The sequence below is a fragment of the Myotis lucifugus genome, unplaced genomic scaffold, assembly GCF_000147115.1.
Source record: "Myotis lucifugus unplaced genomic scaffold, Myoluc2.0 scaffold_66, whole genome shotgun sequence".
NCBI classification, from domain to species: domain Eukaryota; kingdom Metazoa; phylum Chordata; class Mammalia; order Chiroptera; family Vespertilionidae; genus Myotis; species Myotis lucifugus.
Genome location: NW_005871114.1, coordinates 3466065 through 3492674, shown reverse-complemented (window position 1 = coordinate 3492674; position 26610 = coordinate 3466065). Strand labels below are relative to the sequence as shown.

The 26610-nt window shown below is 37.0% G+C and overlaps 1 protein-coding gene across 4 annotated transcripts in view; it reads left to right on the top strand.

Moving 5' to 3' along the window:
- Window positions 1-26610, top strand: part of TBC1D12 (TBC1 domain family member 12) — an 85390-nt gene extending 58780 nt beyond the window's left edge. For all 4 annotated transcript variants that reach the window (XM_023754906.1, XM_023754904.1, XM_023754905.1 and 1 more), the window contains exons 4-13: window positions 3087-3169; window positions 6248-6365; window positions 7467-7573; window positions 13538-13618; window positions 15820-15908; window positions 16856-16927; window positions 20579-20707; window positions 21496-21605; window positions 23656-23914; window positions 24789-26610. In XM_023754906.1, coding sequence (XP_023610674.1) covers window positions 3145-3169; window positions 6248-6365; window positions 7467-7573; window positions 13538-13618; window positions 15820-15908; window positions 16856-16927; window positions 20579-20707; window positions 21496-21605; window positions 23656-23914; window positions 24789-24857 — 1059 coding nt within the window. In that variant the 5' untranslated portion in view covers window positions 3087-3144 and the 3' untranslated portion in view covers window positions 24858-26610. The remainder of the gene's footprint in view (window positions 1-3086; window positions 3170-6247; window positions 6366-7466; window positions 7574-13537; window positions 13619-15819; window positions 15909-16855; window positions 16928-20578; window positions 20708-21495; window positions 21606-23655; window positions 23915-24788) is intronic.

Below are 26610 nucleotides of genomic sequence, written 5' to 3'. Positions count from 1 at the left end.
CAATGGGGGAGGTTAAGGCTCTCGTCCCCGTTCCTCCCCCACCAGGGGCGGGGGGGCAGAAGGGGTTGGGGCACTCCCCCTTTCAACCCCATGAAGGGCGATTAGGGGGGTTTGTGCGTCTCACTGTCCCATCAGGCCGGCCAAGGGGGAAGTATTGCTTTACTTTTACACACAAACAGGGTCTTTAGGGGGAGGGGATGGGGCACCCCACCTTTACAGAGCAGGGCCGATCAGGGGGTTGGGACGTTGCACCCTATCACACACAGAGTTGCAGGGCGATCAGGGGGTTTGGGCGCTGCCCCTGTCACGCTGATCCGGTGCCAGCAGGCCTCTCGGCTCCGCTGATCCCGGTGCTGGGAGGCATATTACCCTTTTACTACATAGGATAGAGGCCTGGGGGCCAGCTGGTTTGCCCTGAAGGGTGTCCTGGATCAGGGTGGGGGTCCCCACTGGGGTGCCTGGCCAGTCTGGGTGAGGGGCTGAGGGCTGCTTTCAGGCTGGTGGTTGTTGACTGAAGCTCCCAACCGCTCCTTTTTTTTCTCTTTTTTTTATTTTATTCTGGGCCAGCTTTAACTCTGGCTCTAGCTCTGAGGCTTCCGCTGGTTTGTTTGTGTTCTATAATCAAAACAATGTATAACTCCAGCTCTGAGATCCCGGGGTTTTGTTTAGCTTCTATATTTGTTACAAAGTTTCAAACTGCCAGCTCAGAGGCCGGCAGCGCAGGCGGGGAATGTTGGAGTCCTCCTTCACTGCAGCAAGCAAGCCTCATGTTCGCTTCCAGCTGCCTGGCTGCCGGCTGCCATCTTGGCTGACAGTTAATTTGCATATACTCACTGATTAGCCAATGAAAAGGGTAGCGGTCATACGCTAATTACCATGTTTCTCTTTTATTAGTGTAGATGTGCTCCAATCCTTCCACTTTCAGGGAAAGGGGCAAAGGAGGGTTGCTGAAAGTGATAAGGGAGGCAGCAAGGTGAACTTTTCTGTGGGAGGGGAGAGTTTCCTCCTGATGAGGGGCTTCAAAGGACAGCATCCTACTTCCGCTACCCTCTGTCTCCAGAGACACAATTTCTGATTCGCACCTGGCAGGACACAGCAGTTGCAGGTATAGGACTGGGAGCACCTTTCTGCATGCAGCTCCCTGGAGAGTCTCTTCCGGCCAAGGAAAGCTTTGTTCTAACCATTTCTCCCAGAGCCAGGGCTGCTGGGTGGTCTGGAGCAGGAGGGCAGAATGTAGGTAGGGCAGGGCAGGAAGAAGTATAGGGTAGAAGACTGGGGGGTGAGGGAGGGAGAGGGTGAAATCTGTGTGTCGGGGGCGGGGGGGGCTGGTGCAGAAGGAGAGTTGGGGTCAGCACAGGAAGGTTTGGAGGTACTGGGGGAGTAAGAGGGACCAGCAGATGCCAGAACAGGGTAAAGGTTTTACGGAATCAGGTGGGGGTCTGCGAGGGTGAGTATAGACTAAGTCCCTTCCCCAGACCCTGCCATCCCAGGTGGCTAGTGGGAGGGGTCCATAGCAAGGCGCTGAGCCCCCTACACTTTGTGTCTGAGGCTCCAGAACATGTGGCCAACACGCCCCACCTCTGCCACCCCTGCCGAAGTGCTGCCATTTGGAATGCATTTGCAGACACATGGATTGTTTTTAAGTTAATGCTTTTTAATTCACTCTGTTTCCCACTTGTCATTTTTTATTGAAAAGGCGATTCTGCGGGTGTGTGTGGTCCTTTGCGGGGGCGGCAGGGGTATTCTCCATGGTCAGAGATCCAATGAGACAGAGACAAAAGGCCCAGTGAGACATGCCCTGATTGGGGCCCCCGATCAGGGAGGGGAGGCCCTGCTGGGGACAGAGCTGGCAGGGGCGAGGGGCCATGGTTGTTCCACCGTTTCGGTCGCTGGGCTTTTATTATATAAAATGGTCTGAAGCAGAAGTCTTAACCATTATTCATCCTTGCTACAACATACCTGAAGAGTCTTACTAACTTGAGAAGAGAGGAAGAGGTACAATATATAATTTGGAAATTTGTCACATACCTTTCCTCACTCTAACCTGTTGAAAATAATTTTAAAAACGGACTCCAAAAACCAGACATTATTAATATACATTTGGATATATGATAATACTTAAATGTATTTTTTTGCATATTTTTTTCACTGACTGTGAACCCATTAATTTTATAAACCAATATATAGCATATGCAAGTGATACACTGATTATCAAATTATTCATAACATTATCTTGAAACTCTAAAAGTGCAAAGCAGTTTGTTATAAAAGTATACCGGCACTTACCATGTAATCCAGGAATTCTACTCTTAGGTATATATGCATAGAGAAATGACGGCAGATACCCACACAAGACTTGAAATGAATATTTATAGTACCTTTATTCATAGTGTCCCCAAACTGGAAACAGTCTAAATGTTCATCCAAATGGATACATGGAACACTGATCACCAATTAAAAGGAATATGTTCATAATACACAGAACAGCATGGGTGAATTTTTAAAATATGCTGAGCAAAAGAAGCCAGACAAAAAAGAATCTATGTGAAACTCTTTAAAAGGCTACCAACTAATGTACAGTGATAGCAATCACAGATGTGATTGGCCAAGGTAGGAGTTGGGTAAGTATTGAGTGCAGAGAGTCATAGGAAACTTAATGAAGTGATGGGAATGTTCTGTATCTTGATTGGCGTGTTAGTTGCAATGGTATGTAAAATTGTCAAAACTCTTCAAACTGTACTCTTAAAATATGTTTGTTCATTTTATCACATGTAAATTCTACCTCCAAAAAGTTTACTTTAAAAAACCCTGTAGTAAGTGGGTTTAATAAGACCTAGAAATATTGGCTGAAATTTCACATTCAAAAATAATGAATAAACACGTACATATGACATATAAATATATATAACAAATATTGGCAACTCGGATTCTGGTTCTTTTCTAAAATGCAAAGTTCTTTTCAACCTATTACTTTCTTAATGTATGAAATGAGGTGAGGTTAAAAATTCTTGGTATCTGTAAAAAAGAAGTTAATACATTTAAAAGTTAGTCTTTTGAAAAGTGACTTAAAAAAATTTTCCCCCCAGAAATCTTCCTGCCAAATCTGTGGAAGAAGCTTTACGTCACCGACAAGAATATGATGAGATGGTGGCTGAGGCTAAAAAACGAGGTATAAAATTTAACTCTAGTTGGTAAATTTAATTTACTGAATTTCAACAGGAAGGTAGATGGTGAAATTGATGAAGTCTGTCTTTATGATGATGGTGATTTCTTATTTTTATAACTACATTTGTTCTTAAAGAGAAATAAAATGTCATACTAAGATCATAGTTCTTCTGTAAGGACTTTTACAAAACTAATAGGAAGAGAAAGGCAGCAGACTATATGAGAGATCTTGTCATTACAGTCATAAACCTTGGACTACTGCTAACTTATAAATGAAGATATTTATTCATGAAATTCACTTGTACAGTTTTTAGGCTTTTGATATATAATTTAATAACTTTAATGCTTTAAAATAACTTCCTATATGACTGTGAGAATGTGATTTGAAATTAAAATATGCTTTTGTGACTTAATAGAGTCTCTCTAGAGTCCCAGTTGTGTCATTTGGACAGTCACATAAATGTATACTCTCGTGTGCATAAATTCACACATTTATTCATTCTCTCTTCCAACCAAAAAGTACAGTGTAAGGATAATTTAACAATATTTATTTACTAAGTACTGTTCAGGATATATTTTTAGAAAATATTACACAGCTATGTGTGTGTAAACACACATAACATGCACACTTTTTGGCCTATGCTCTTTTTAAATTATATTTTTATTGATTTCAGAGAAGAAGGAAAAGGGAGAGAGAGATAGAAACATCAGTGATGAGAGGGAATCATTGATCAGCTGCCTCCTGCATGCCCCCTACTGGGGATCAAGCCCACAACCCAGCATGTGCCCTTTACAGGAATCAAACCCAGGACCCTTCAATCCATAAGCCAACGCTCTATCCACTGAGCCATACCAACTAGGGCTTGACATAAGCTTTTTTAACAAGTGATATTTTTCCTTAACTTACGTAAATGGAATGTTATAATAGTATACAGTTCTTCTTTGTGGCACCATAAAAAAAACAACACTATTTTGGAAATGAAGTTAATCTTTAATCTATAAAGCCAGTATCTTTCTAAAGGGCCCAATTATTTAAACATAGGTTGAGTTTATTTTTCTATACATAATTCGAAATACAAGTTTTAATTGACTCTCAACACTGACTTTACTGTTCAATTAATATTTAAGATAGTTATTGATAAATAGATAATCCTAAATACATGTTATGATAGAATAACATTGAATTAGGAAATCAGAAGGTCACAGCTTTAATCCTGTTTGACACTACCTGGATGTGACACTCTAAATAGACCGAATGTTAGTTTCCTCATCTATAAAATGTGTGGGGCAGCTCAACTAGATGCAAACTTTCAAGGCCCTCCGTCAATACTTTTTTTTTATAACAGTGGAACCCACTCCAAAGAAATCTTATGTAGAATCTGAATATATAAAACAAATTTTTAAAAGTGAATCTGCCTAATTGGCCTCTAGCTTACCCCTTAAGATAGTTTCTGCCCAGCTGGTGTGGCTCAGTGGTTGAGCATCAACCTATGAACCAGGAGGTCACGGTTCCATTCCCAGTTAGGGCACATGCCCAGGTTGCGGGCTCGATCCCCAGTAGGGGGTGTGCAGGAGGCAGCAGATGAATGATTCTCTCTCATCATTCATGTTTCTATCTCTTTCACCCTTTCCCTTGCTCTCTGAAATCAATAAAAATATATATATTTTTAAAAAGACAGTTCCTGAGGTATATGTGAATCAATTTAAGAAACACTTTACTTTTTTTTCCCTGTTGATCCTCATCTAAGGATATTTTTCCATTGATTTTAGAGAGAGTGGAAGGGAGGGGGAGAGACAGAGAGAAACATCGATGTGAGAGAGAGACATTGAATGTTTGCTTCCTGCACATGCCTTAAACTGGGCCGGGGATCGAGCATGCAACCATGGTAGGTGCCCTTGACTTGAATCGAACCTGGGAGCCTTTCTCCGGCCAAGGCTCTATCCACTGAGCCAAATCGGCTGAGGCTAGAAAATACTTTAGCTAGCTGATCTCTGAAGTTTGCACTGGTTCTAAAATTATATATAATTATATATATGTATAGTTTACATATATTTTACTTCTCTATTTTTGATGCATCTCTTCTGGAATTGTGACTTCTGATTTTCAGAGGGGTGTTGTTTGCATGTTTGTGTGTATTAGAGGGATTTTAAAAATTTAATTAGTAAAGTGAAGCATCATACTCAGTTTTTAATGTTACGTGGTTTTATGTGAGGAAGTACATAAACCCCTTGTATGAAAAAAAAGGTGTTGGTTAGTTGCTCACAGTAGTTTATTTTTTTATTTTCTTTTGAATATATTTTTATTGATTTCAGAGAGGAAGGGAGAGGGAGACAGATATAGAAACATCAATGATGAAAGAGAACCATTGATCGGCTGCCTCCTGCATGCTCCCTACTGAGAATCAAGCTTGCAACTCAGGCATGTGCCTTGACCTTGAATCGAACCATGACCTCCTGGTTCATAGGTTGACGCTCAACCACTGAGCCAAGCCGGCTGGGCCACAGTAGTTTATTTTTTTTTTAATATATTTTTATTGATTTTTTTACAGAGAGGAAGGGAGAGGGATAGAGAGTTAGAAACATCGATGAGAGAGAAACATCGATCAGCCGCCTCCTGCACACCCCCTACTGGGGATGTGCCCGCAACCAAGGTACATGCCCTTGACCGGAATCGAACCTGGGACCCTTCAGTCTGCAGGCCGACGCTCTATCCACTAAGACAAACCAGTTAGGGCTAGTTTATTTTTTACATCGTTAACTCATGCCAAATTTTAGTTTATTGATTATGTATAAATAGAATATGTGATACTGTAATCTATTTAAATGATTTTTTTGGCCTTTGTTTCATTTTGTAGAATAGGAGATGTTATTTTAAAATTATATTAATTAAATTCTTTTTATTTCTCTTTTTTATCACCTTCCCTCACCCACCCTTTTTCCTTTCTCTCTTCTCCTTTTTTTCTTCCTTCCTTTCATTAAAATATTCTTTTTGAGAATGCCTCTTTTGTAAGCTTAGGTAGAAAGAGAACGGGTTTTGATCTAGCTCTTTTGTATTGAAATAATTTTTACTTGTTTAAAACAGAAATTAAAGAAGCACATAAAAGGAAAAAAATAATGAAAGAACGATTCAAACAAGAAGAAAATATTGCAAATGCAATGGTAATTTGGATCAATGAAATATTGCCCAATTGGGAAGTAATGTAAGTAAACAGACATTTCCTGAATTCCAGTCTTTCTCCAAAGATCTCATGTTTCCAATTCTCTATTTTTTTATTACTTTCACCATGTAGCTTATGCTTTGGCTAAATTATGCTGTTAATCAATGTCTGAAAATTTCATGCTTATTTCTGAGTCTTTGCTTTTATAAAACTGTCAATTTCTGATACCTACTTTCTTTACTGACCACTCTCTGCCTGTCAGAATCTTACCTATCCTTTGAGTCCCATTTGAAATGCTAGTTGATTCATGAAACTTTTTTTTTCCTTATTTACCATATTTTCTTAATTCTAACATATCATTTATTGCAAGGTACACTATTAATGTCATAGCAGATTTTTGGAAAGAAAATACTAAAGCATGTACATTCGTTATAAGATGCATTTATTAACTATAAAGGTGATTTTTAATATGCTTCTCAAGAGAATGTGAGATATATGTATATCATAAAATATATGATGTTTTCCATCTGTAACGTCCCATTATACTTCTAGACTAATGTACTTCTTGCTTTACTTTGTCTTTCATTTTTTTATAACATATTTGTGCATGCCTTATCTTCCCTCTAGACTGAAGGGTGGGAGATGTCTTCCACAATGTTTAATATAGGATATGCATGGGGAATTTGTTGAATATTGGACATGTGACATATTATATTAGGCTCTTTACATAAGTAATCACATTTGATTCTTACAACCTTTATTCCCACTTATCTTATAGGGAAGCTCCAGGTCAGACAGGTTAAGTGATTTGCCCAAGGTAATACAATTAATGAATAGTTAAATAAGATTTGAACTCAGGTCTATCTGACTCTAAAGCACACACTCTTTAATCAGACTATACTGCCTCTCAAAAGATGAGAGCCTTACCTGTAATAAATACTTTGTAATTTGGTTACTGAATTGACAACAAATTTTTATGTTCCTTTTATTCTGTTTTTCATAATTATACTTTTCTGATTCTTTCATTTTATCAGTATAAATGGCAGCTATAGAAGGAGTTACCTTTAAATTACTGTTATCTCTCTTTAGGATACTATGTTTTAAAAAGTAACTTTCTCCTTTTTTCTTCCCCTTCAATTCTAGGCGTAGTACAAGAAGAGTTCGAGAATTGTGGTGGCAGGGATTGCCCCCTAGTGTTCGTGGGAAAGTTTGGAGTCTAGCTGTAGGAAATGAACTAAATATCACTCCTGGTTTGTATTCTATATTCAGTTACTCCCACACGTACAAATAGCCATCTCCAGAGTTACAAAGCAGATTAGTAGAGTAGCAATTTAAAAGGGCATTACTAAGTATAATGTGGTTTTAGGAGCATGCTTCATTCCCCATCCCTCTAAAACCTGGTATGACTTAATAAGTTTACTATATTTCATACTATCAAAAATAAGATATGTGGGTTTTCCTTTAATTTACAACCACAAATAATATTCTTGACACCCAAATATCTTAACTTCAGGTAACTACAAAAACTTCTGAGATTCTAGGTACCACTGGAGATTTTATATATATAAAAAAGCGTAATATGCTAATTCGACCAGATGACCTTCCAGACGAAGCCGGGGCTGCGAGGGAAGCCCGGGTCCCGGGTGCCTGCCAGCGGCCGGAGAAAAGTCCAGGTCCCAGGTGCTGCTGGGTGCCAGAGGGAAGCCGGTGCTGGCAGCCGGGGGAAGGAAGACCTACTCTTGCACAAATTTCGTGCATCAGGCCTCTAAAATAAATAAATAAATATATATAAAATAGTCCAGTTGTGGAAAGGTTTCCCCTTTATTTAAAAAAAACATAAATATTGCGGGAAGGCTAGAAATTTATTTTTCATCTCTACTCAAACTAGTCCTTTTGGATCTTGAAAATGTTAAGAGGAAGACTCTTAAGGAATTGTTTTATTTTCTTAAGTTTCTTAAAACTTTGAAGAGTAGGAGTAAAATATAGAGTAGTTTTGATGAAGTTAAAAAAAATAATAAAATATGCATAATATCAAATGGGGGAAATGTAAAATAAAAATAAAAGGTGCTACATTAGTCTGAGTGATAATGATAATGATAATGGTAGATAGGTAGTGAACACACAGTACTATATACAGATGATGTATTATAGAACTGTACATCTGAAACCTATATACTTTTATTAATCAGTGTCATCCTAATACATTCAATTTTAAAAAAGAAACTTCAATTGAACAATGTTTGAAATAACATCACTTATTTTTATATATTTTGTGGCACAACAAAAAGATGCTGTCATGGCCATTTCTGGAAAAAGAAATTTATCTTCCAGCAAGCATATTGGTTCACCTTTGAATTTCCAGTGTCAAAACCGCTATGGCCAATGAAGGTGTTCCCAGAGTGGGATTTAATTGCATAGCCTGCCCCCATCCCTATTTATGTATTGCTTATTCTTTGCAGCAATAAAAAGTAGTACATTCTTGGATTTATCTGGTAAAAAGAAAAAAGATTTAGGGAATCTAGTATAATATAAATAATATATTGTTACTATTACTTAAAATATTTATTTACATATTTATTGAAAAAGATTCAAGTAAAGTATAAACTGTACGTTTCTTCCCCCTCTTTTTAGGCTTCTCTGTATCTTCTTGTTATTTTTTTTCCACACAAAAAGGAGTTTATGTCCTGAGATTATTCATTAGCTTGCATTTAAGCAATACTCTCTCCTGAATATCCTTTTATGTCAGCACATACAAGTGTACCTTAAGCATACTACTGTAGCTGTACTGTATTCCACAGTTTGGCTGCACTATAATTAATTTAGCCATTTTCCTAGTGATAATCAAATCAGTGACATATACGTTAAAAGAACATCAAGGTACTGTTGTTTACCTTTCAAATCAAAAGTTATTAAAAAGAATAAAATTACCACATAAATTGTGGCTGAAAATGATTTAGAATTATTTGACAAAAGCCTTAAAAAGCATAACTTTTGACCTAATTATTCCAGTTCTAAGAATCTGCTCTAAGGAAATAATCAGGATTGGGTGCAAAAGCTTTTCTGTAAGAATGTTCATTGCAAAAATCTGCATTATATATAACTGGACAGAATTATAACAAAAATATTTAGTTCTAAAAGTGATGCCAACTTTGAATAGCATGATTATGTATGATTTTTAAAATTCATTTTCAGATATCCCATAATGAACACTTTTTTTAACTGGACTTTTATTTAAAAAATAGAATTTAAAGGAAGAATTAAGAGTTTTTAATTTAGCTTAGAAAAAGTTAGATCCTATGTGACTTAACTCTTCTTCCCAATAAAACAAAGGTTTCTTTTGCCTTCTGTGCTTGGAACAGATTAAAAGGAAATGTTTTTATATTGTAGTTAGAACTTTCAGTTAGATCATTAAAATCCTAAATATTAAGGATTGTTGAACATACTGTAATTGTTTAAAGTCTTAGGAATTGGTTTTGGACACAGATGAGACTATGAAGCATTGGTAGCTATTTGAAATTTTGTTTGCAGTCTTGTTTTCTTGAGAACTTTGGCTTTAGAATGTTAGGTAACCTGATAACTTAAACATTGAAATATTGGTTAAGTTGGTTTTAACTTTTTGTGTTACTATAACTCAAAATGTTTTTTTAAGCTTGAAATAACTGGGCCATTTATTTTCAAAGTAATTTTAGGTTTTCTCTAATAAAACAATTCAGGAATGGACTGGGTATTCATCTCTCTTTCATTAGTGGTGGAAAGGAAGCTAAATTTTGATCAGAAAATTTACTTTATATAACCTTCTCTACTTTCAATGGCTATAATAGTTTGACTCCTTACATATTGTATTTGTTTTAATCATGAAATTCATAACAATTAGGGAATAGTAACTAAGAATAAGGGTTCTAATGTCAGTCAAATGTGGTTCAAATCTTGGTTCTACTATATCTTAGATTTGTGACCTTGGGCAAATTACTTAACATACAGTAGTCTTAGTTTTCTTCATCTGTAAAATGGGGTTAGATTGTTAGCCATCTCAAAGAATTGTTCTAACATTTTTTTGTGATAATGAGTATAACATTATAGTGAAAGTGAAATTTGCCAAATATGTACAATATCATCATTGTCAGAAAATCAGAGTGAAATATAAACTGATCTCAAAGTATTTTCGGTTCCTAAGATACATCTCTGCTTCAGAACTCTACATTTGTAGATTCAACATAAAATAAGTATAACATGCAGAGTCAAGCAAGGAATTGAACTGAGATGCACAAAGCTGCAGGCGGCCAGGAAGGAGCCCAAGCCTGGGCCAGGTGCCATGCTGCTCCCGCTCATCCCAGCCCCACTGCGCCTGCCACTGCTGTTCAGTAGCGCTGCTGCGGAGGCGGGAGGCAGGAGAGGCTCTTGCTGCCACAGCTGCGCTTGCCAGCACCCGCCCTTTGGTCAGCTGAGCAGCGCTCCTGCTGTGGGAGCGCACTGACCACCAGGGGGCAGCTCTTGCATTGAGCGTCTGCCCCCTGGTGGTCAGTGCGCTTCATAGTGACTGGTCGAACAGTTGACTGGTCACAGGGTTTTTATATAGAGAGATAAGCACTGTAAATCTTCCCTTGAGAAATGTCCTTTGATTTTTTGTTTTGTTTTAATATTTTTATTTTCTTTTAGAGAGAGAGGAAGGAAGAGGGAGGCAGAAACAGTGATGTGAGACAGAAACCTTGATCGGTTGTCTCCTGTACACACCCTGACCCATGACCCTTTAGTGCAGTGGTTCTCAACCTTCCTAATGCCACGACCCTTTAATACAGTTCCTCATGTTGTGGTGACCCCCAACCATAAAATTATTTTCGTTGCTACTTCATTGCTACTGTTATGAATCGTAATGTAATATCTGATATGCAGGATGTATTTTCATGGTTACAAATTGGACATAATTAAAGCATAGTGATTAATCACAAAAACAATATGTAATTATATATTCAATATGTGTTTTCCAATGGTCTTAGGCGACCCCTGTGAAAGGGTCGTTCGCCCCCCAAAGGGGTCGCAACCCACAGGTTGAGAACCACTGCTTTAGTGCATGGGATGACCCTCCAACCAACTGAGCCATGCCGGCCAGGGCAAATATGACATGCAGAGTCAAGTAAGGAATTGAACTGAGATGTAGATCTTCTTATTATACATAAGTACTGTAAATCTTCCCTTGAGAGATGTCCTTTGATGTTTTCAAATGCATTACCACAGTTTTACTTTTGGGTCAATTTTGTAGATTCCAAAGTGATGGATTTGTTTGGTGAACCTTCTTCCAAGACAGTTTTAAAAACTAAGTGCAGTAGTGAAACTGGACCTGGCTTGGAAGCAGTTTGAAATAAAACATATGAACTTCAATTTGGTTCCTAATAACTGCAAAAAATTCTATATCTAAGTTTAAAACTTATATCTAGCTCTTATACCAAATGGAGTGGGGCACTCCATTTATTTTATTTTTTTAAATAATACATGTATTTTTTATTGTTGCTAGTATTACAGATGTCTCCCATTCACACCCCCCCCCCCATGGATTTCTTACACTCCTCCCTACCCTCTTCACCTTAGAGATGCCTCAGTTTGTTCCAGTTAGCCAGGCCTCTGGTCCCATCTTGTCCCTCCCCAGGGACACTTGCTGTGCCACAACAGCTTTTTATTTTTTTTTAATATATTTTATTGATTTTTTACAGAGAGGAAGGGAGAGGGCTAGAGAGTTAGAAACATCTATGAGAGAGAAACATCAAATCAGTTACCTCCTGCATACCCCCTACTGGGCATGTGCCCACAACCGAGGTACATGCCCTTGACCAGAATCAACCCTGGGACCATTCAGTCTGCAGGCCAACGCTCTATCCACTGAGCCAAACCAGTCAGGGCATAGAAATAATAGAAATTTTGAGTTTGATTTCTTTCCAAACCGTTAGTAATAATGAAAAGTGAACAGAAAGAAGAGATCAGAATAATGAGTCTGTTTGAAATATATCTAGTAAGTTATTTTATAATCTGATTCTTGGCAATATAAGAATACTTATTATGGTCTAGTCCAGTGATGGAGAACCTTTTGAGCTCGGCGTGTCAGCATTTTGAAAAACCCTAACTTAACTCTGGTGCCGTGTCACATATAGAAATTTTTTAATATTTGCAACCATAGTAAAACAAAGACTTATATTTTTGATATTTATTTTATATATTTAAATGCCATTTAACAAAGAAAAATCAACCAAAAAAATGAGTTCGCATGTCATCTCTGACACGCATGTCATAGGTTCGCCATCACTGGTCTAGTCATACAATGGAATATCTATAATAAAAACATAATATGCTAATTAGACCGGACATCCTTCTGGATGAAGCCGGGGTTGCGAGGGAAGCCTGGGTCCTGGGTGCCAGAGGAAAGCCTGTGCCAGCAGCCGGGAGAAGGAAGGCCTACCCTTGCATGAATTTCGTGCATCAGGTCTCTATATATATTCCTGTGTGTGTGTGTGTGTGTGTGTGTGTGTGTGTGTGTGATATATATATATATGTATATATATATATATATATATATATAGGAATATATATATTTTTTTAAGTGATTGGGCTCTTAGAGTAAAAGATAGGGGTAGAGATTTTGTATGTGACCCTTTGACTAAAGTTTATGTAGCTTAAGATAGCTGTATCATAATGAAGAAACCAGTTTCAAGAGAGAAGGAAGCAAGAACTAGCATTTATTGAGGGTCTATAAGGTGTCAGAAGCTTTACATAAATGGTCTTGTTTAATCATCAGTAACACATGAATAGGTATTGTTTTTCTCCATTTTACAGATGAAGAAAGCCAAGTTTCAGAGTTATAAATCCCACAGGTAGTAAGTGGCAGAGCCGGAGTTTGAATCTAGGTCTGACTGATTCCAAAAATCATGTTTCTGCTATTGTACAATGGCTCCTTTAGCAGAAGCGTCTCTACCTGCCTCATACATCCATTGTATATTGTAGCTATTTGGATGGCTGCTCTGGAATATTTTCATTTGCTACCTTTCTGGTGCGTAATAAATAGTTTTGGTAGAATTGAGTACTTACATTTGCTATTTTTTTATGCCAGCTACATAAGATATGCCTGACCTATAATGGGATCATGTTTTTCTATTTTTAAGAATAAAAATAAAAATATGTAAATATATTTCTTTCCTATTATTGATGAATTTTTGTTCTCCCTCACCCAGAACTTTATGAAATCTTCCTATCAAGAGCGAAAGAACGGTGCAAAAGCCTCAGTGAAACAAGTTCAGAGAATGATACAGAAGGTGTGATTATTACTGTTTTTCTTTTCAATGAAAGGGAAACTATTGAGGCCCCAGAGCCACTGGATTCAGGCAGAAGGCCACCCTGCGGGCCCGAGGAGGAGGTGGTGGAGGGGCCTTATTTAACCTTCTTGGGGCCCAGGTTGTTGGTGTGGCTGTACTTCTTGAGCAGTTGACAGCAGGGGGTGCCGGCAGGTGTAATACTTGTGGCAGATCATTTTGTCGCAGTTATGCTTCTGGGCAAGCTGGCAGAGGGAGGGCTTGATGATACCATCCCGCAGATGAAGCACCAAGTGCAGGGTGGCCTCTCTGAATATTGTAGTCTGAGAGGTGTGGCCATCCTCCAGCTGTTTACCCACAAGAATCAGGCACTACTGTTCAGGTGGGGTGCCCTCCTTGTCTTGGATTTTAGCTTTGACATTCTTAGTGGTGTCACTGCGCTCAACCTCCAGGGTGATGATCTTGCCAGTCAGGGTCTTCACAAAGATCTGCATCTCTTCATCTGCTGGGGAGGCTGCTCTGACCCTCGTTGAAGAGAAAGGGTGTGATTATTTTTTGTTAACAAAAATTTTTGGATGAAAGTCCAGTCATTGAAGATTATATCATGATTATTACCATGTGTCAGGAACTATAGAATTGCTTTACATATATTTTCTACTCTAATGTTAATAACTCTTTAAGTATATGATATAGGAGGAAACTCAAAGTAGTTAATTTATAAGCAGTGAAGCCATGATGTAAACCCAAGCTGTTGGACTCCAGAGCCCAGGATTTAATCATAGCCATTAAGGGTAATGGGGGTGAAGTATTTTTAGGCCAACGTGGGCTTTTTTTTAATCCCCACCCGAAGATATTTTTCCATTGTTTTTAGAGAGAGTAGAAGGGAGGGAGGAAGGGAGAAAGGGAAACATCAATGTGAGAGAGCTCTATTGATTGGATGCCTCCCACACGTGCCCCAACTGGACCAGGGATTGAACCTACAACCCAGGTACATGCCCTTGACCAGGAATCAAACCCAAGACCCTTTGGTCACAGGATGACACTCCAACCATTAAGCAACACCCACCACGACCCAACTTTTAACTTAAAGATAGATGATCTTTATACCTCATTTGTGACCTCCTGTCTCCTCTCTCACTGACTTTCACTCACTTCCTAATATATATTTTTTATAATTCTTGTGCCTAATCTTTGTTTATTTAATTCACTCATATGCTCCTTTTATTCCTCCACTCTTATCAATTTTATTCCTGATCGTTTTGGAAAAAAATCTTTTTTTTTCTGTTATCATAATTTATTAAATTTAGGTAAATTTGTTCAACCATCTCTTGTCCTTAAATTATGGAAAGCCATTTGTCTGCCAGTCACTTTTCTTTCTGTATTTGTTCTACTTAGTAAAAAGCAAACTCTCTTCTCTTGCCTGTATGTACAACTCTAAAAATGAACATGGCGCCCTAACCGGTTTGGCTCAGTGGATAGAGCATCAGCCTGCGGACTGAAGGGTCCCAGGTTCGATTCCGGTCAAGGGCATGTACCTTGGTTGCGGGCACATCCCCAGTAGAAGGTGTGCAGGAGGCAGCTGATCAATGTTTCTCTGTCATCGATGTTTCTAACTCTCTATCCCTCTCCCTTCCTCTCTGTAAAAAAATCAATAAAATATATTTTAAAAAATAAAAATAAAATAAAAATGAACATGGCTTAGGATAGAGAAATGGTGCCTATCGCATAGTGGTTTTCTGTGAGTATGTAAACATCCCTGTTAAATTCGAGCACTGGTATCCACTCACCTAGGAAAGGCTTTTCTCTTTCTAGGATTTAAATTCTCTGGACCTCTCTGTGTACACAACTCTGTTATGCCTTTTTTAAAAATGATACTTGAAATGTTTTTATCTAGTTGTTATTGTGGGAGTGATAATCTACCTACCCTCTATTAAAAAAAAAAAAAACCCTACCTTTTTTTTTTTAAAAAAAAGGAAGTAGAAATCCTTCACCATATAACTTTCTGATAAATGTATAGATATATTCTTCACAGAAGAAGCTCTAAATTCCAGCAAAAGCTGTGTGGCATTTCTTTAAGTTTCTGGATTGTTCAGCTTTTAACTTTCCTTAAATAACATATATTCCATGTAATCATTCTGTGTGTATAAGATTGAACTGGATATAGCCAAGTAATAATTGTAACTTTATTTACCTGGCAAATATAGGTGTATCTATTGCTGATCGGGAGGCCAGTCTGGAATTAATTAAGTTGGACATATCCCGTACATTTCCATCTCTCTACATCTTTCAGAAGGTGAGGGTTTCTAACCAGGTTTTTAACTACTACTAAAAAATCCAAGGGAACATATTCTCCAAATTCATAGCTATTATTATTTAAAGGCAAAACTATAAAAATTGGGGAACTTTATATTAAAAAATGTGAAACTAGTAGGAAAATTTTAATGGAAATTTTATTATTTTATTCCACTGACTGCATTGCAGTGAGCATGGCACATCATAATTTTATGTAGTAGGTACTGGATTAATTATCATCAAGGTGGATTTCTTCATTTTACTTTTTATTCTGTAAAATATTTGAAATTTAACTGTTTTGCCTAGTAAATTGTGTAAATATAAAGGAATTTGTCCCCAAATTTAAATTTTTCAGAATTACTATTGAAATGGGGTGGGGGGTGGGGTTTGTTGTTTCTTACAGGGATATAAAGTACAGCATAGGGAATATAGGGAATAAAGTTGCTTATACTTTATAAGAAATCATTACATTTTATGTATAGTTTATATTTGACTCAAATCTTTAATATATGGAATTTCTCTATCTTTAGATTAATAAAATGACATAAACATTTTTACTATTAAGATAAAAATTAATAGTAAACTTAATTTAGTGTAGCTTGATGGTATTTTTTTTTTTTGCTGAAGTTGTATTATATAAAATGGAACATTCTGTTTTCCTTGTAATCTTATTGTACCAAATCCAGAAGTCTTTAAAATTGTACATAAACTTTATAGCTTATGTCTCTCAAGAGAGTTTGACTTTTTGTTGTTTAGGATTACATATTTTTAAATTAATTATTTAGAAAGCATCTTGGCAGAGTGCATTTAGAATATTTCTGACAATGATTAAATATACTAACTAAAATTAATCTTTTGGGAAATGCTAAAGTTTATTAACATGATATTTGACAAGTAACTTAGAGACAATTATTTGTATAGTATGACATTTCATTTTTCTCTTCAAAGGGTGGCCCATATCATGATGTTTTACATAGTATCTTAGGGGCATATACATGTTACAGACCTGATGTTGGTTATGTAAGTATTTGTTTCCATCTGTTTTTTTAATATAAACATTTATTATATTGTAATCGCTCCAAAATGTGTATATCTCTGTGTCTTTTTTCTTCGGGCCTATCAACTTATCTAGAGGAACCTTTCCTTCTCCTACCAGAGGTTTATGAGGCTGGCTGCCAGCTTTCTGGGAGAGCAGCTGGGGATTGCACCATGCAATTTGTAAACTTGCATTTATTGCCACTGCTGTTGGTCTGGTGCCTTCGCCCCTTCTCCCTAACCTTTCTTTCCGTGACTGTGCCTCCAGGTTGAGGGAAGCATAGGGGAGGGAATTTGCTCCTTTTACAGATTGTCAATCAGTCCTAGTTTTGTTTTATTTTATTTTATTTTACTCACCTGAGGATATTTTTTCCATTGATATTTAGAGAGAGTGGAAGGGAGGGAGGGATGGAAGAGAGTGACAGACAGACATCAATTCAAGAGAGACACATTGATTGGTTGCTTCCCACACGTGCAACAGCCAGCCCGAGGATTGTACCTGAAACCCACGTACATACCCTTGATCAGGAATCAGATCCATGACCCTTTAGTGCAGTGGTTCCCAACCTTCTGGCCCTTTAAATACAGTTCCTCATGTTGTGACCCAACCATAAAATTATTTTCGTTGCTACTTCATAACTGTAATGTTGCTACTGTTATGAATCGTATTGTAAATATCTGATATTCAGGATGGTCTTAGGCGACCCCTGTGAAAGGGTCGTTCGACCGCCAAAGGGGTCGCGACCCACAGGTTGAGAACCGCTGCTTTAGTGTGACAGCTGACATTCTAACCAGTGAGCAACACTGGCCAGAGCAGCACTTACCACCTTTTAATAAAATAAATGATTTACTTGTTGTTTATTGTGTAGCTGTTCCTTCTAAACTGTAAGAATCTTTTATTCACTGAACTATCTCAAGTACCTAGAACAATATCTGTCATCCTATATAATATGCTAAGTGTTCAGTCGTCCGGTCATCCATTCAACCAATCAAAGCGTAATATGCTAATGATATGCTAAGGCTGCTCAACTGCTCGCTATGATGTGCACTGACCACCAGGTGGCAGACAGTTGACCAGTCGACCAGTCACTATGACATGCACTGACCACCAGGGGGTAGACACTCCAACCGGTAGGTTAGCTTGCTGCTAGGGTCCGGCCAATCAGGACTGAGCGAGACAGGCCGGACGTGCCCTTGAGCCCTTCCACAGTCCCTCCTCAGCTGGTCAACCTCCTGTCTCTCCCCGGCCCCGATTGTGCACCGGTGGGGTCCCTCGGCCTGGCCTGCGCCCTCTCGAAATCTGGGACCCCTCGGGGGATGTTGGAGAACCAGCTTCGGCCCGATCCCGCAGGCCAGGCTGAGGGACCTCACTGTGCACGAATTTGTGCACTGGGCCTCTAGTCTTATATAATAAAAGGCTAATATGCAAATTGTCCCCTTGACCTGGAGTTCGATTGGGAGTTAGACCAGGGGGCAGAGCCAGCTGGCCAACCGCCTACGGTCCCTCCCCCCAGCTGGCCCCACCCCCGAACAGCTCCCCCCCAGCTGGCCAACCACCTGAGGCCCCTCCCCCCAGCCGGCCCGGCCCAATCAGGGCGGGCCACCAGACCCCACCCATGCACGAATTCGTGCACCAGGCCTCTAGTATGGTGATAAGCATCTAATAAATATTTGTTGAGTGAGTGAATGAATGAACAAATGTACAAATGAACATACAACAAAATAGAGTAAATTGTGCCCAGTAGTCACCCTTTTGTGTGGTCTCTAAGATTCTTCTACTTTAAGACAAAGGTGAGAAGATGAAAGTTTTATAAAGGTTCTGGTTAAACATGGCAAATTGAACAGTCACAGAAGAAGCCAGAGAAATAAGAGGAGAACAAATAATGGGTCAAAGAAGCTAAAGGAATTCTGCTTAGCGGTTAGGAAAGTGCCCATTGGGTTTTACAATGAATACCATTGGTCAACCTGGTTAGAGAAGTTTCAGATAGTATAGTAATGGCGTGGGAATCCAGATTGAAATGTGCTAAAAAATGTAAAGGTTGCTAAGAAGATTGAAACAGACAGAGATATTATTGCAAATATTCTTAAGGGCCTCTCTGTGTAAGTCTATTATACAAATCTCTACCAGAAGTAAGTACTTGATAAACTTTTTTTTAATGAAAGAATGAATATTTTTACAATAGCAGTTCCATGCCATTTGCTGCTCAGAAATGTAAAATAGCTCTGTATAACTCTCAAACAAGCACCTAAGATAGCTTAGCCTTTTACTCGAGGCCTTTTCCAATTTGTAAATATAACCTTCCCATTATAAGTCTTGTGTTCCAACCTAGCTGGTTCTATATGTCTTTACTCATACATCATTTTCTTTTTGGAATGGCTTTTCTCTTATTTCCTCTTACTACTTTCCCAGGAATCCAGCCTCACTATCCCAACCTCCACACCTCTTCTTTCTTGGACTTTCAGTGGCACTTCTCATAGATTGCTTTTATTCCTTTTTAAAAAATATTTTTATTGAGTTCTAGAGAGAGAGAAAGGGAGGGGGAAAGAGAGAGAGATATGGATATAAGCCGAAACCGGTTTGGCTCAGTGGATAGAGCGTCAGCCTGCGGACTGAAAGGTCCCAGGTTCGATTCCGGTCAAGGGCATGTACCTGGGTTGCGGGCACATCCCCAGTAGGAGATGTGCAGGAGGCAGCTGGTCAATGTTTCTCTCTCATCGATGTTTCTAACTCTCTCTCTCTCTCCCTTCCTCTCTGTAAAAAATCAATAAAATATAAAAAAATAAAAATAAATAAAATAAAGGCAACAACAACAACAAAAAAAAGAAATATGGATATAAGAGGGAAACATCGATTTGCTGCCTCCTGCCACAGGTATGTGTCCTGACCAGGAATCAAACAGTCAACCTTTCAGTGCCCTGAATGATGTCCAACCAACTGAGCCACACCAACCAGGGCAATCTCTTTTATTCTCAGTTCCTCACTTTCTGCCTCAGACAGATGTGTTATAACAATGAAGACCATCACCTCGTTTTTATTAAACTTTGTGATTCTATATTTTGAAAGACTTCAGAGGAAGATGAAATAAACTAGTACACTGAGATAGGCTATTGTAGCAAGTAAAAGCTGATATTTTTTCCAAAATTTTATATATATATATATATATATTTTATTGATTTCAGAGAGGAAGGGAGAGAGAGAGAGAGAGAGAGAGAGAGAGAGAGAGAGAGAGAGAGAGAAAGAAAGAAACAGCAATGATGAGAGAGAATCATTGATCTGCTGCCTCCTGCACACCCCCTACTGGGGATCAAGCCCACAACCCAGGCATGTGTCCTTGACTGGAATTGAACCCGGGACCCTTCAGTCTGCAGGCCGACGCTCTATCCACTGAGCCAAACCAGCTAGGGCAGAAAGCTTTTCTTTTTAAACCATACCATATAGTCAAAAAATTTAAAATAGATTTTATAATTATTAATGAGTTCTCTGTATTTACCTTTGTTTGTTGTGGGGAAAAAGAAATCTTAGTTAATTTTACCTTATAATATTACTTTGTAATTTTTCAGGAATGCAATAAAATAAACACTATAGAATTATTATTATTATAAAACAATTTTGATTAATTTCCTTTCCCTTTGAAGGTCCAAGGGATGTCCTTCATAGCAGCAGTTCTTATTCTCAATTTGGAAGAGGCAGATGCCTTCATTGCGTTTGCAAATCTCCTGAATAAGCCATGCCAGTTGGCCTTCTTCCGTGTGGATCACAGCATGGTATGGACATTGGGAATGAATCATGTTTTTTGTTGATTGTCAGTTTCAGAGTCTGAATGCCCTTTTAAATATGTTTTTATTGATTTTTAGAGCTAGAGGAAGGAAAAGGGATAGAGATATAGAAACATCAGCAAGAGAGAAACATCGTCAGTCGGCTGCCTCCTGCACGCCCCTTTCTAGGGATCAAGCCCGAAAACCTGGGCATGTACCCTGACCAGGAATGGAACCTCAGTCTCTTAGTTCCTGGGTCAATGCTCAACCACACCGGCTGGACTGAATGCCTTTTTAGATTGTGAAAACAATAGAAGACTAAAGTAATCTGATCTAAAAATAAGATTTTCTTACGCTGAGTGAAATAAGTCAGGCAGAAAAAACTAAGAACCATATGATATTTGCTTATGTGAAATATAAAATTGAAACTCGTGGCCACAGACAGCACTGGGGTGGTTGCCAGAGGGAACAGGGGATTGATGGGGGCCTAATATATAGTGATAGAAGATTATGTGACTTTGGGTGGTGAGCACACAGCACAACATACAGATCTTGTAACATCGAAGCCTATATCTGAAACCTATATGATCCTATTAACCAGTGTTATCTCAATAAATTTAATAAAAGAGTTATATAAAATAAATTTTTCATTGAAGTATAGTTTTATGAATGCATGATGAAGACTCAGAAAGAGGTGCTAAGCAAGAGTTTCTGTTAATTTATAATTGAGGATTTATTTAATTTCTCTATTTCTATAGCCTACTCTTTAATAATTTTATTGATATTTCCATTTTTAGATGTTGAAATATTTTGCAACATTTGAAGTATTTTTTGAAGAAAATCTCTCCAAACTATTTCTTCATTTCAAATCTTATAGTCTTACACCAGACATATACTTGATAGACTGGTAAGTGATAACTTATGAACATGAAATATAATAATTAAAAGGAAACAAAGTATAACTTTTTGTGTGTTTTAGGAACTAAAGTAAACTCATGCAGAGGATCATGAATATAAAAAAACTCTTCCCTTACAAATAAAGAAACTCACATATTTGTGGGGAGGCATTTGATTAAGAGCATGGACTCGGGTTGAAATCAGAATCTCTCAGTTTGTGTTTTAGTTTCTTACCTATAAAATGGGAATAATATATTTTGAGTTGTAGTGAGGGTGTTTTACATGGATTATCTCATGCAATGCCTAGTTCATACTAAGCTTTCAGCGTTAGTTGCTATATCTTGTTAACACACAAGGGCTTGGGATAGTTATTATAGTGTGGTATTTTTTTTTTAAACTGGGGGCTTTGTTTTTTTCAAGGCTTTGTCCAGCTTTCTGACAGGAATGATGTCTTATTAAGGTGCTAATGTCTTTTTTCAACTTTACAATTCCAGCTTCTCTGTTTTAACTTAGAGGGTTTGCCCAAGACTTTGGTGAGCAGTAGCCAGTTGATTATAGAATGGCAGATGAATTTTGCCAAAGAGATGGAAGAGTTGATCTTAAGATAGGTTAAGAGTACATATGAAACATTTAAACCTTAAATCCTAATCATTTGAAATCAGTGGGTTTCATGTGAATTTTTAATATAGAAAAAGAAATTAGTGGCATTGAGCAAATATGACATCTTCCCAGTTATTTGGGCTTCTATATTTATTTAGACTTTTTTTTTTTTTAAGTTATTTTTCAGTGTATTCTCTTTCATTCCCACTAGGAACCTTAGAGTTCCTCTGGATTATGTCATGGGACCCAGAGGACCAAGATCAAATACTAAATTTGTAAAGAAGGGGGGAAAAATAACTCAGTTGTCAGTCTTGGTGACTGAACATGAGGCACATCAGGGTCACAACTGATAGAGGGAACAGGATGGAACTGATAATGAGCGAGTACCACATATTAGAAACTGCCTAGGCACTATGAGTTCCTACTTTAAGAAGTAGACATGGATTTTTGTTTCACTGCCTCTTTTGAATTTGTTATATGCAAATCCTAGAATCAATTGTGTGGGAAAAATAGGAATAAAAAAGTGGCAGTGCTAATAAGTTTTTTGTTGTTGTTTGTTTTTTGTTGTTGTTGTTGGAGAGTTTTTAGTTCCCTTTCTCAAGTTTCATCAGCCCTAACCTGTAAAACACAGTCTATGTAAAAACTGTGTACTTTCTTTGCCAATGCAATTTTAAGGAGAAGTTCTCTAGCACCTGTTCTCCCTACTTCCCCAACCAGAATGCCACCCTGAAGCACCACTGGATAATAAATTACATGATCAGACATTGTCAGCAAGGAGGTGAAAAAACCATTTTGGTGATTCTGTTGGAGCGTATACATTGCTCCAAAAGAAGTAGTAAGTAAAGTTTGGTTAAGGAGGAAAAAAAATGACCAGTGGATGTTTGTGGAAGGAGAAGAGAAAAGAGAGAAGTAAGGCTTTATAATTTTGTATTTAGGTTACTAAAAGATGATAGTTGGATTTCTTATATAATAACAATAACTAACTTTTATTGAGTATTTCTTATGTGCCAGTCACTGTTCTAAAAACACTTTACATATGTTAACCCCTTTATTTTTTAAAACAATCCTAAGATGTAGGTATTATCTTTTGTTTACTAATGAGGAAACAGATACAACAAGAATAAATAATCTTGCTCAAAGTAACACAACTAATAAGTTGCATATCTAAGATTCAGACTCAGGCATTCTGGTTTCAGAGCCATACCCTTAACAGCTAGGCTGTTCTGCCACTCTAGTGTGTATTGGGCCATGTCTCTACATAAGGTTGTAAATTCACATAATCTACTTATGTATTACTTAATTTTGTTTTACTCAAGCTCTTTGAGGGAAGAAGCCATATTTTATTTGCCTTTTTTTTATCCCTAATTAAGTACTGGGTTTTTTTAAATATAGAGATGCCTAATGAGTGAATGAATAAATAAATGAAATTTTTCAATGAATATTTTTCCCCCTAATTTTAGGATCTTCACCCTATATAGCAAATCACTACCACTTGATCTGGCATGTCGAGTCTGGGATGTATTTTGCAGAGATGGAGAAGAATTTTTATTTAGGACTGGATTAGGGATCCTGCGATTATATGAAGATATTCTCCTGCAGATGGATTTTATTCATATAGCACAGTTTCTAACTAAATTACCAGAAGATATTACATCAGAAAAGCTGTTCAGCTGTATTGCAGCGATTCAGATGCAAAATAGCACCAAAAAATGGCCTCAGGTAGAGTGACATTTTTCTACTTCTAAAAGATGTGTTAAAACAATCAGTTGACTTTTTATAAAAAAAAAAAAAACAATTATGTATTTCTCAAATGTTAGTGCTTAAATTAAAAAAAATCTTTTAAAAATAATTCTTGACTTTGAAAGAGCAAGAGTTTAAAACAGATTGCTTCTCTTTCACCTCTCCAAATCTATGGATTTATTTTTCTGTAAATTCAGTAATATTTTATGATTTTAGTGAAGTACAACCTACAATAGTCAGTCTTTGCCAAAGCAAATATATTATTATTTCTGTATTTCAAACAGACAGCAATTGTATTAAACACCTGTTGTGTACTAAGGATTTGCAATAGAAAGAAAATAATGTATGATCCTGGGTTTTTAGATGCTTAGACTTGTTAGGAAGCAACCATTGGCAGTCTAAGTAACATAAAAGATAGTAGTATTATTTACTCCATGAATGATAGACAATAGGCATTATAAATAAGCTCAGTTTTATTGCTTATGAAAATGAAATGTAAGGATATTGGTCCAGAAAATGTTCTGTTATTAAATAGTAATTTAAGACTACAGGATGGGGCAAAAGTATGTTTACAATTGTGAGAACACAAAATACAGAGTTTATTCTTGTTTTATTATTTATTAATTATTATATTATTTTCCATATGAACAACTGTAAGCCTCCATTCCCCCACCCTGTATTTAACAAGTGATGAAAACTGGAAACTAAAATATATATCATAAAATTGGGTTGAAACAAAAGGATTTGAGAATGACAGTCTCAAACTTAAGTGTTAATATACTATAGTTATTTAATTCTCTTAAATCTACATGGTAGTTTTTTGAGGATTAATCTTTACTCTGTATAATTTCAGGTCTTTGCATCTGTAATGAAGGATATTAAAGAAGGAGACAAGAATAATAGTCCTACTCTGAAAAGCTAATCTTCAAAATTAACAGACTAATTGGAATATAAATGTCTTTTGATAAAAGTTTGTTGTTTCCTATGTAAAAAGGATGGAGAAATCTAAAAGAATCAAGACATGGAAAACTGCTGATTTTGAATTCCATGGCTGAAGTAAATGAAATAAGTAATCTATTGACAGTATTAATTTTTTTAAAAGTATTTTGTAGGGAGCGTCATTTTACAAAAGAAAAAGTTTAAATGACTAGTTCATACTCCATAATTTGGAGTGAACAATAATGCAATAAAAAATTTTTAACAGCTTTGAAGATACTTTAAACTTTACATCTTTTTTTTTTTTTATTAACAGTTACCATACAAGCACTTTGGAGGTCAGAGCAGGATTGTTAAATACTACTTTAACTTCCAAAATACTATTTGAAAGTACAGATATTGTCTATCTCAAGTTCTGACCTTTTGAAATTTTATAGACCAAGAATAAGCAACTTTGGTTGTAAATTATTTAAGTTACTGAAGTTGTTTATCTTCATTCACAGGTTGGGGCAAATCTTGGTTATCTGGGAACTGGAAATACTTGGAAAGTTGATTTGCATATGTTTTTCCACTGTATCATGTCTATTTGTTTTTTAGAGAGAATTGTTTTTTTCCCTTAAGTAATCCCTATTAAAGAAATTTAGCCTTTCTGTTTCTAGTTTAAAAAATTGTTCATCTAGTAATTTAAGAAAGCTAATTGGTAGAATCTTTGCACTTTAGTGGACTGAAGACTTGATTTGGGGAGTAAGTCCATAAATATAAATGAGATTTTTTTTTCCACTGGTAAGAGTAAAAAAGTATGAATTCTGACAGTTCTTGGCAAGACTTGATATTTTTTAGTTAAAATTCCTTCACTGTTTGTAGAAATAAAATGTTAATTTCAGTTTGAAATTTGAAATCTTAATATGTAACCAAGTCTATGACTTGTAAAATACTGTGCATAATTTTCTAATCAAAGTAAATAAGAGTAAAAGATAAAGTGAACTTTTTTCTAATGAGTCTAACTTTGATGGTATAGTGGATAGACAAATTATTAATTATTGGTAAATTGACATTAAATTTATTATAATATGTTTAATTCTTATACCTAAAATAAATCACTTGAATATTATGAGTGATATATAATATGTTGTTTGGTTAATAATTACATTTATAGTGTGCTTTTATGTTGCAGTTTGGTTTGAAACAACACAGCACACTATTTCTGTTAGTGGTATATTGTCTTCAAACTAACAAGCCTGAGAATCTTGTTAGTGTAGTGACTGCCTCTTTAGGAGTATGGGACCAGATGTGCCTGGATATTTCTACCCCATGGGTCATTCTAGCCTAGGGACCACTAGTGGAACCCTCGGAAGTTAATTCCTGTCATAGGAGCTTCCTTAGTGGAAACTAGTAGTGTAATAAAATATTGAGGGAGTACTCAGGGTCTTATAATAGGTTTTACAATAACATTTTGACTCTGGTAAATACTTCCTTCACCTTGGTGACCCTGATAGAGGGAATGTAAGCCCTGGCAGTAATCTCATTGAGGTTATTCTACCTGCCTGAGTTTAATCTTCCTTTTGTGTATTTCTTTCCTGAGTTGGACCTAAGTTACTGTATTTCTTTTTCTCATTTTTATTATTGTACAGTTTCTTTACCTTTCAAGTATAAATGTATATATAAAATGTAAATACAAGGAATTCACTAAAAACCACTATTAACAATTACTGTGTAAATAAAACTTGTAAGCAGAGTAA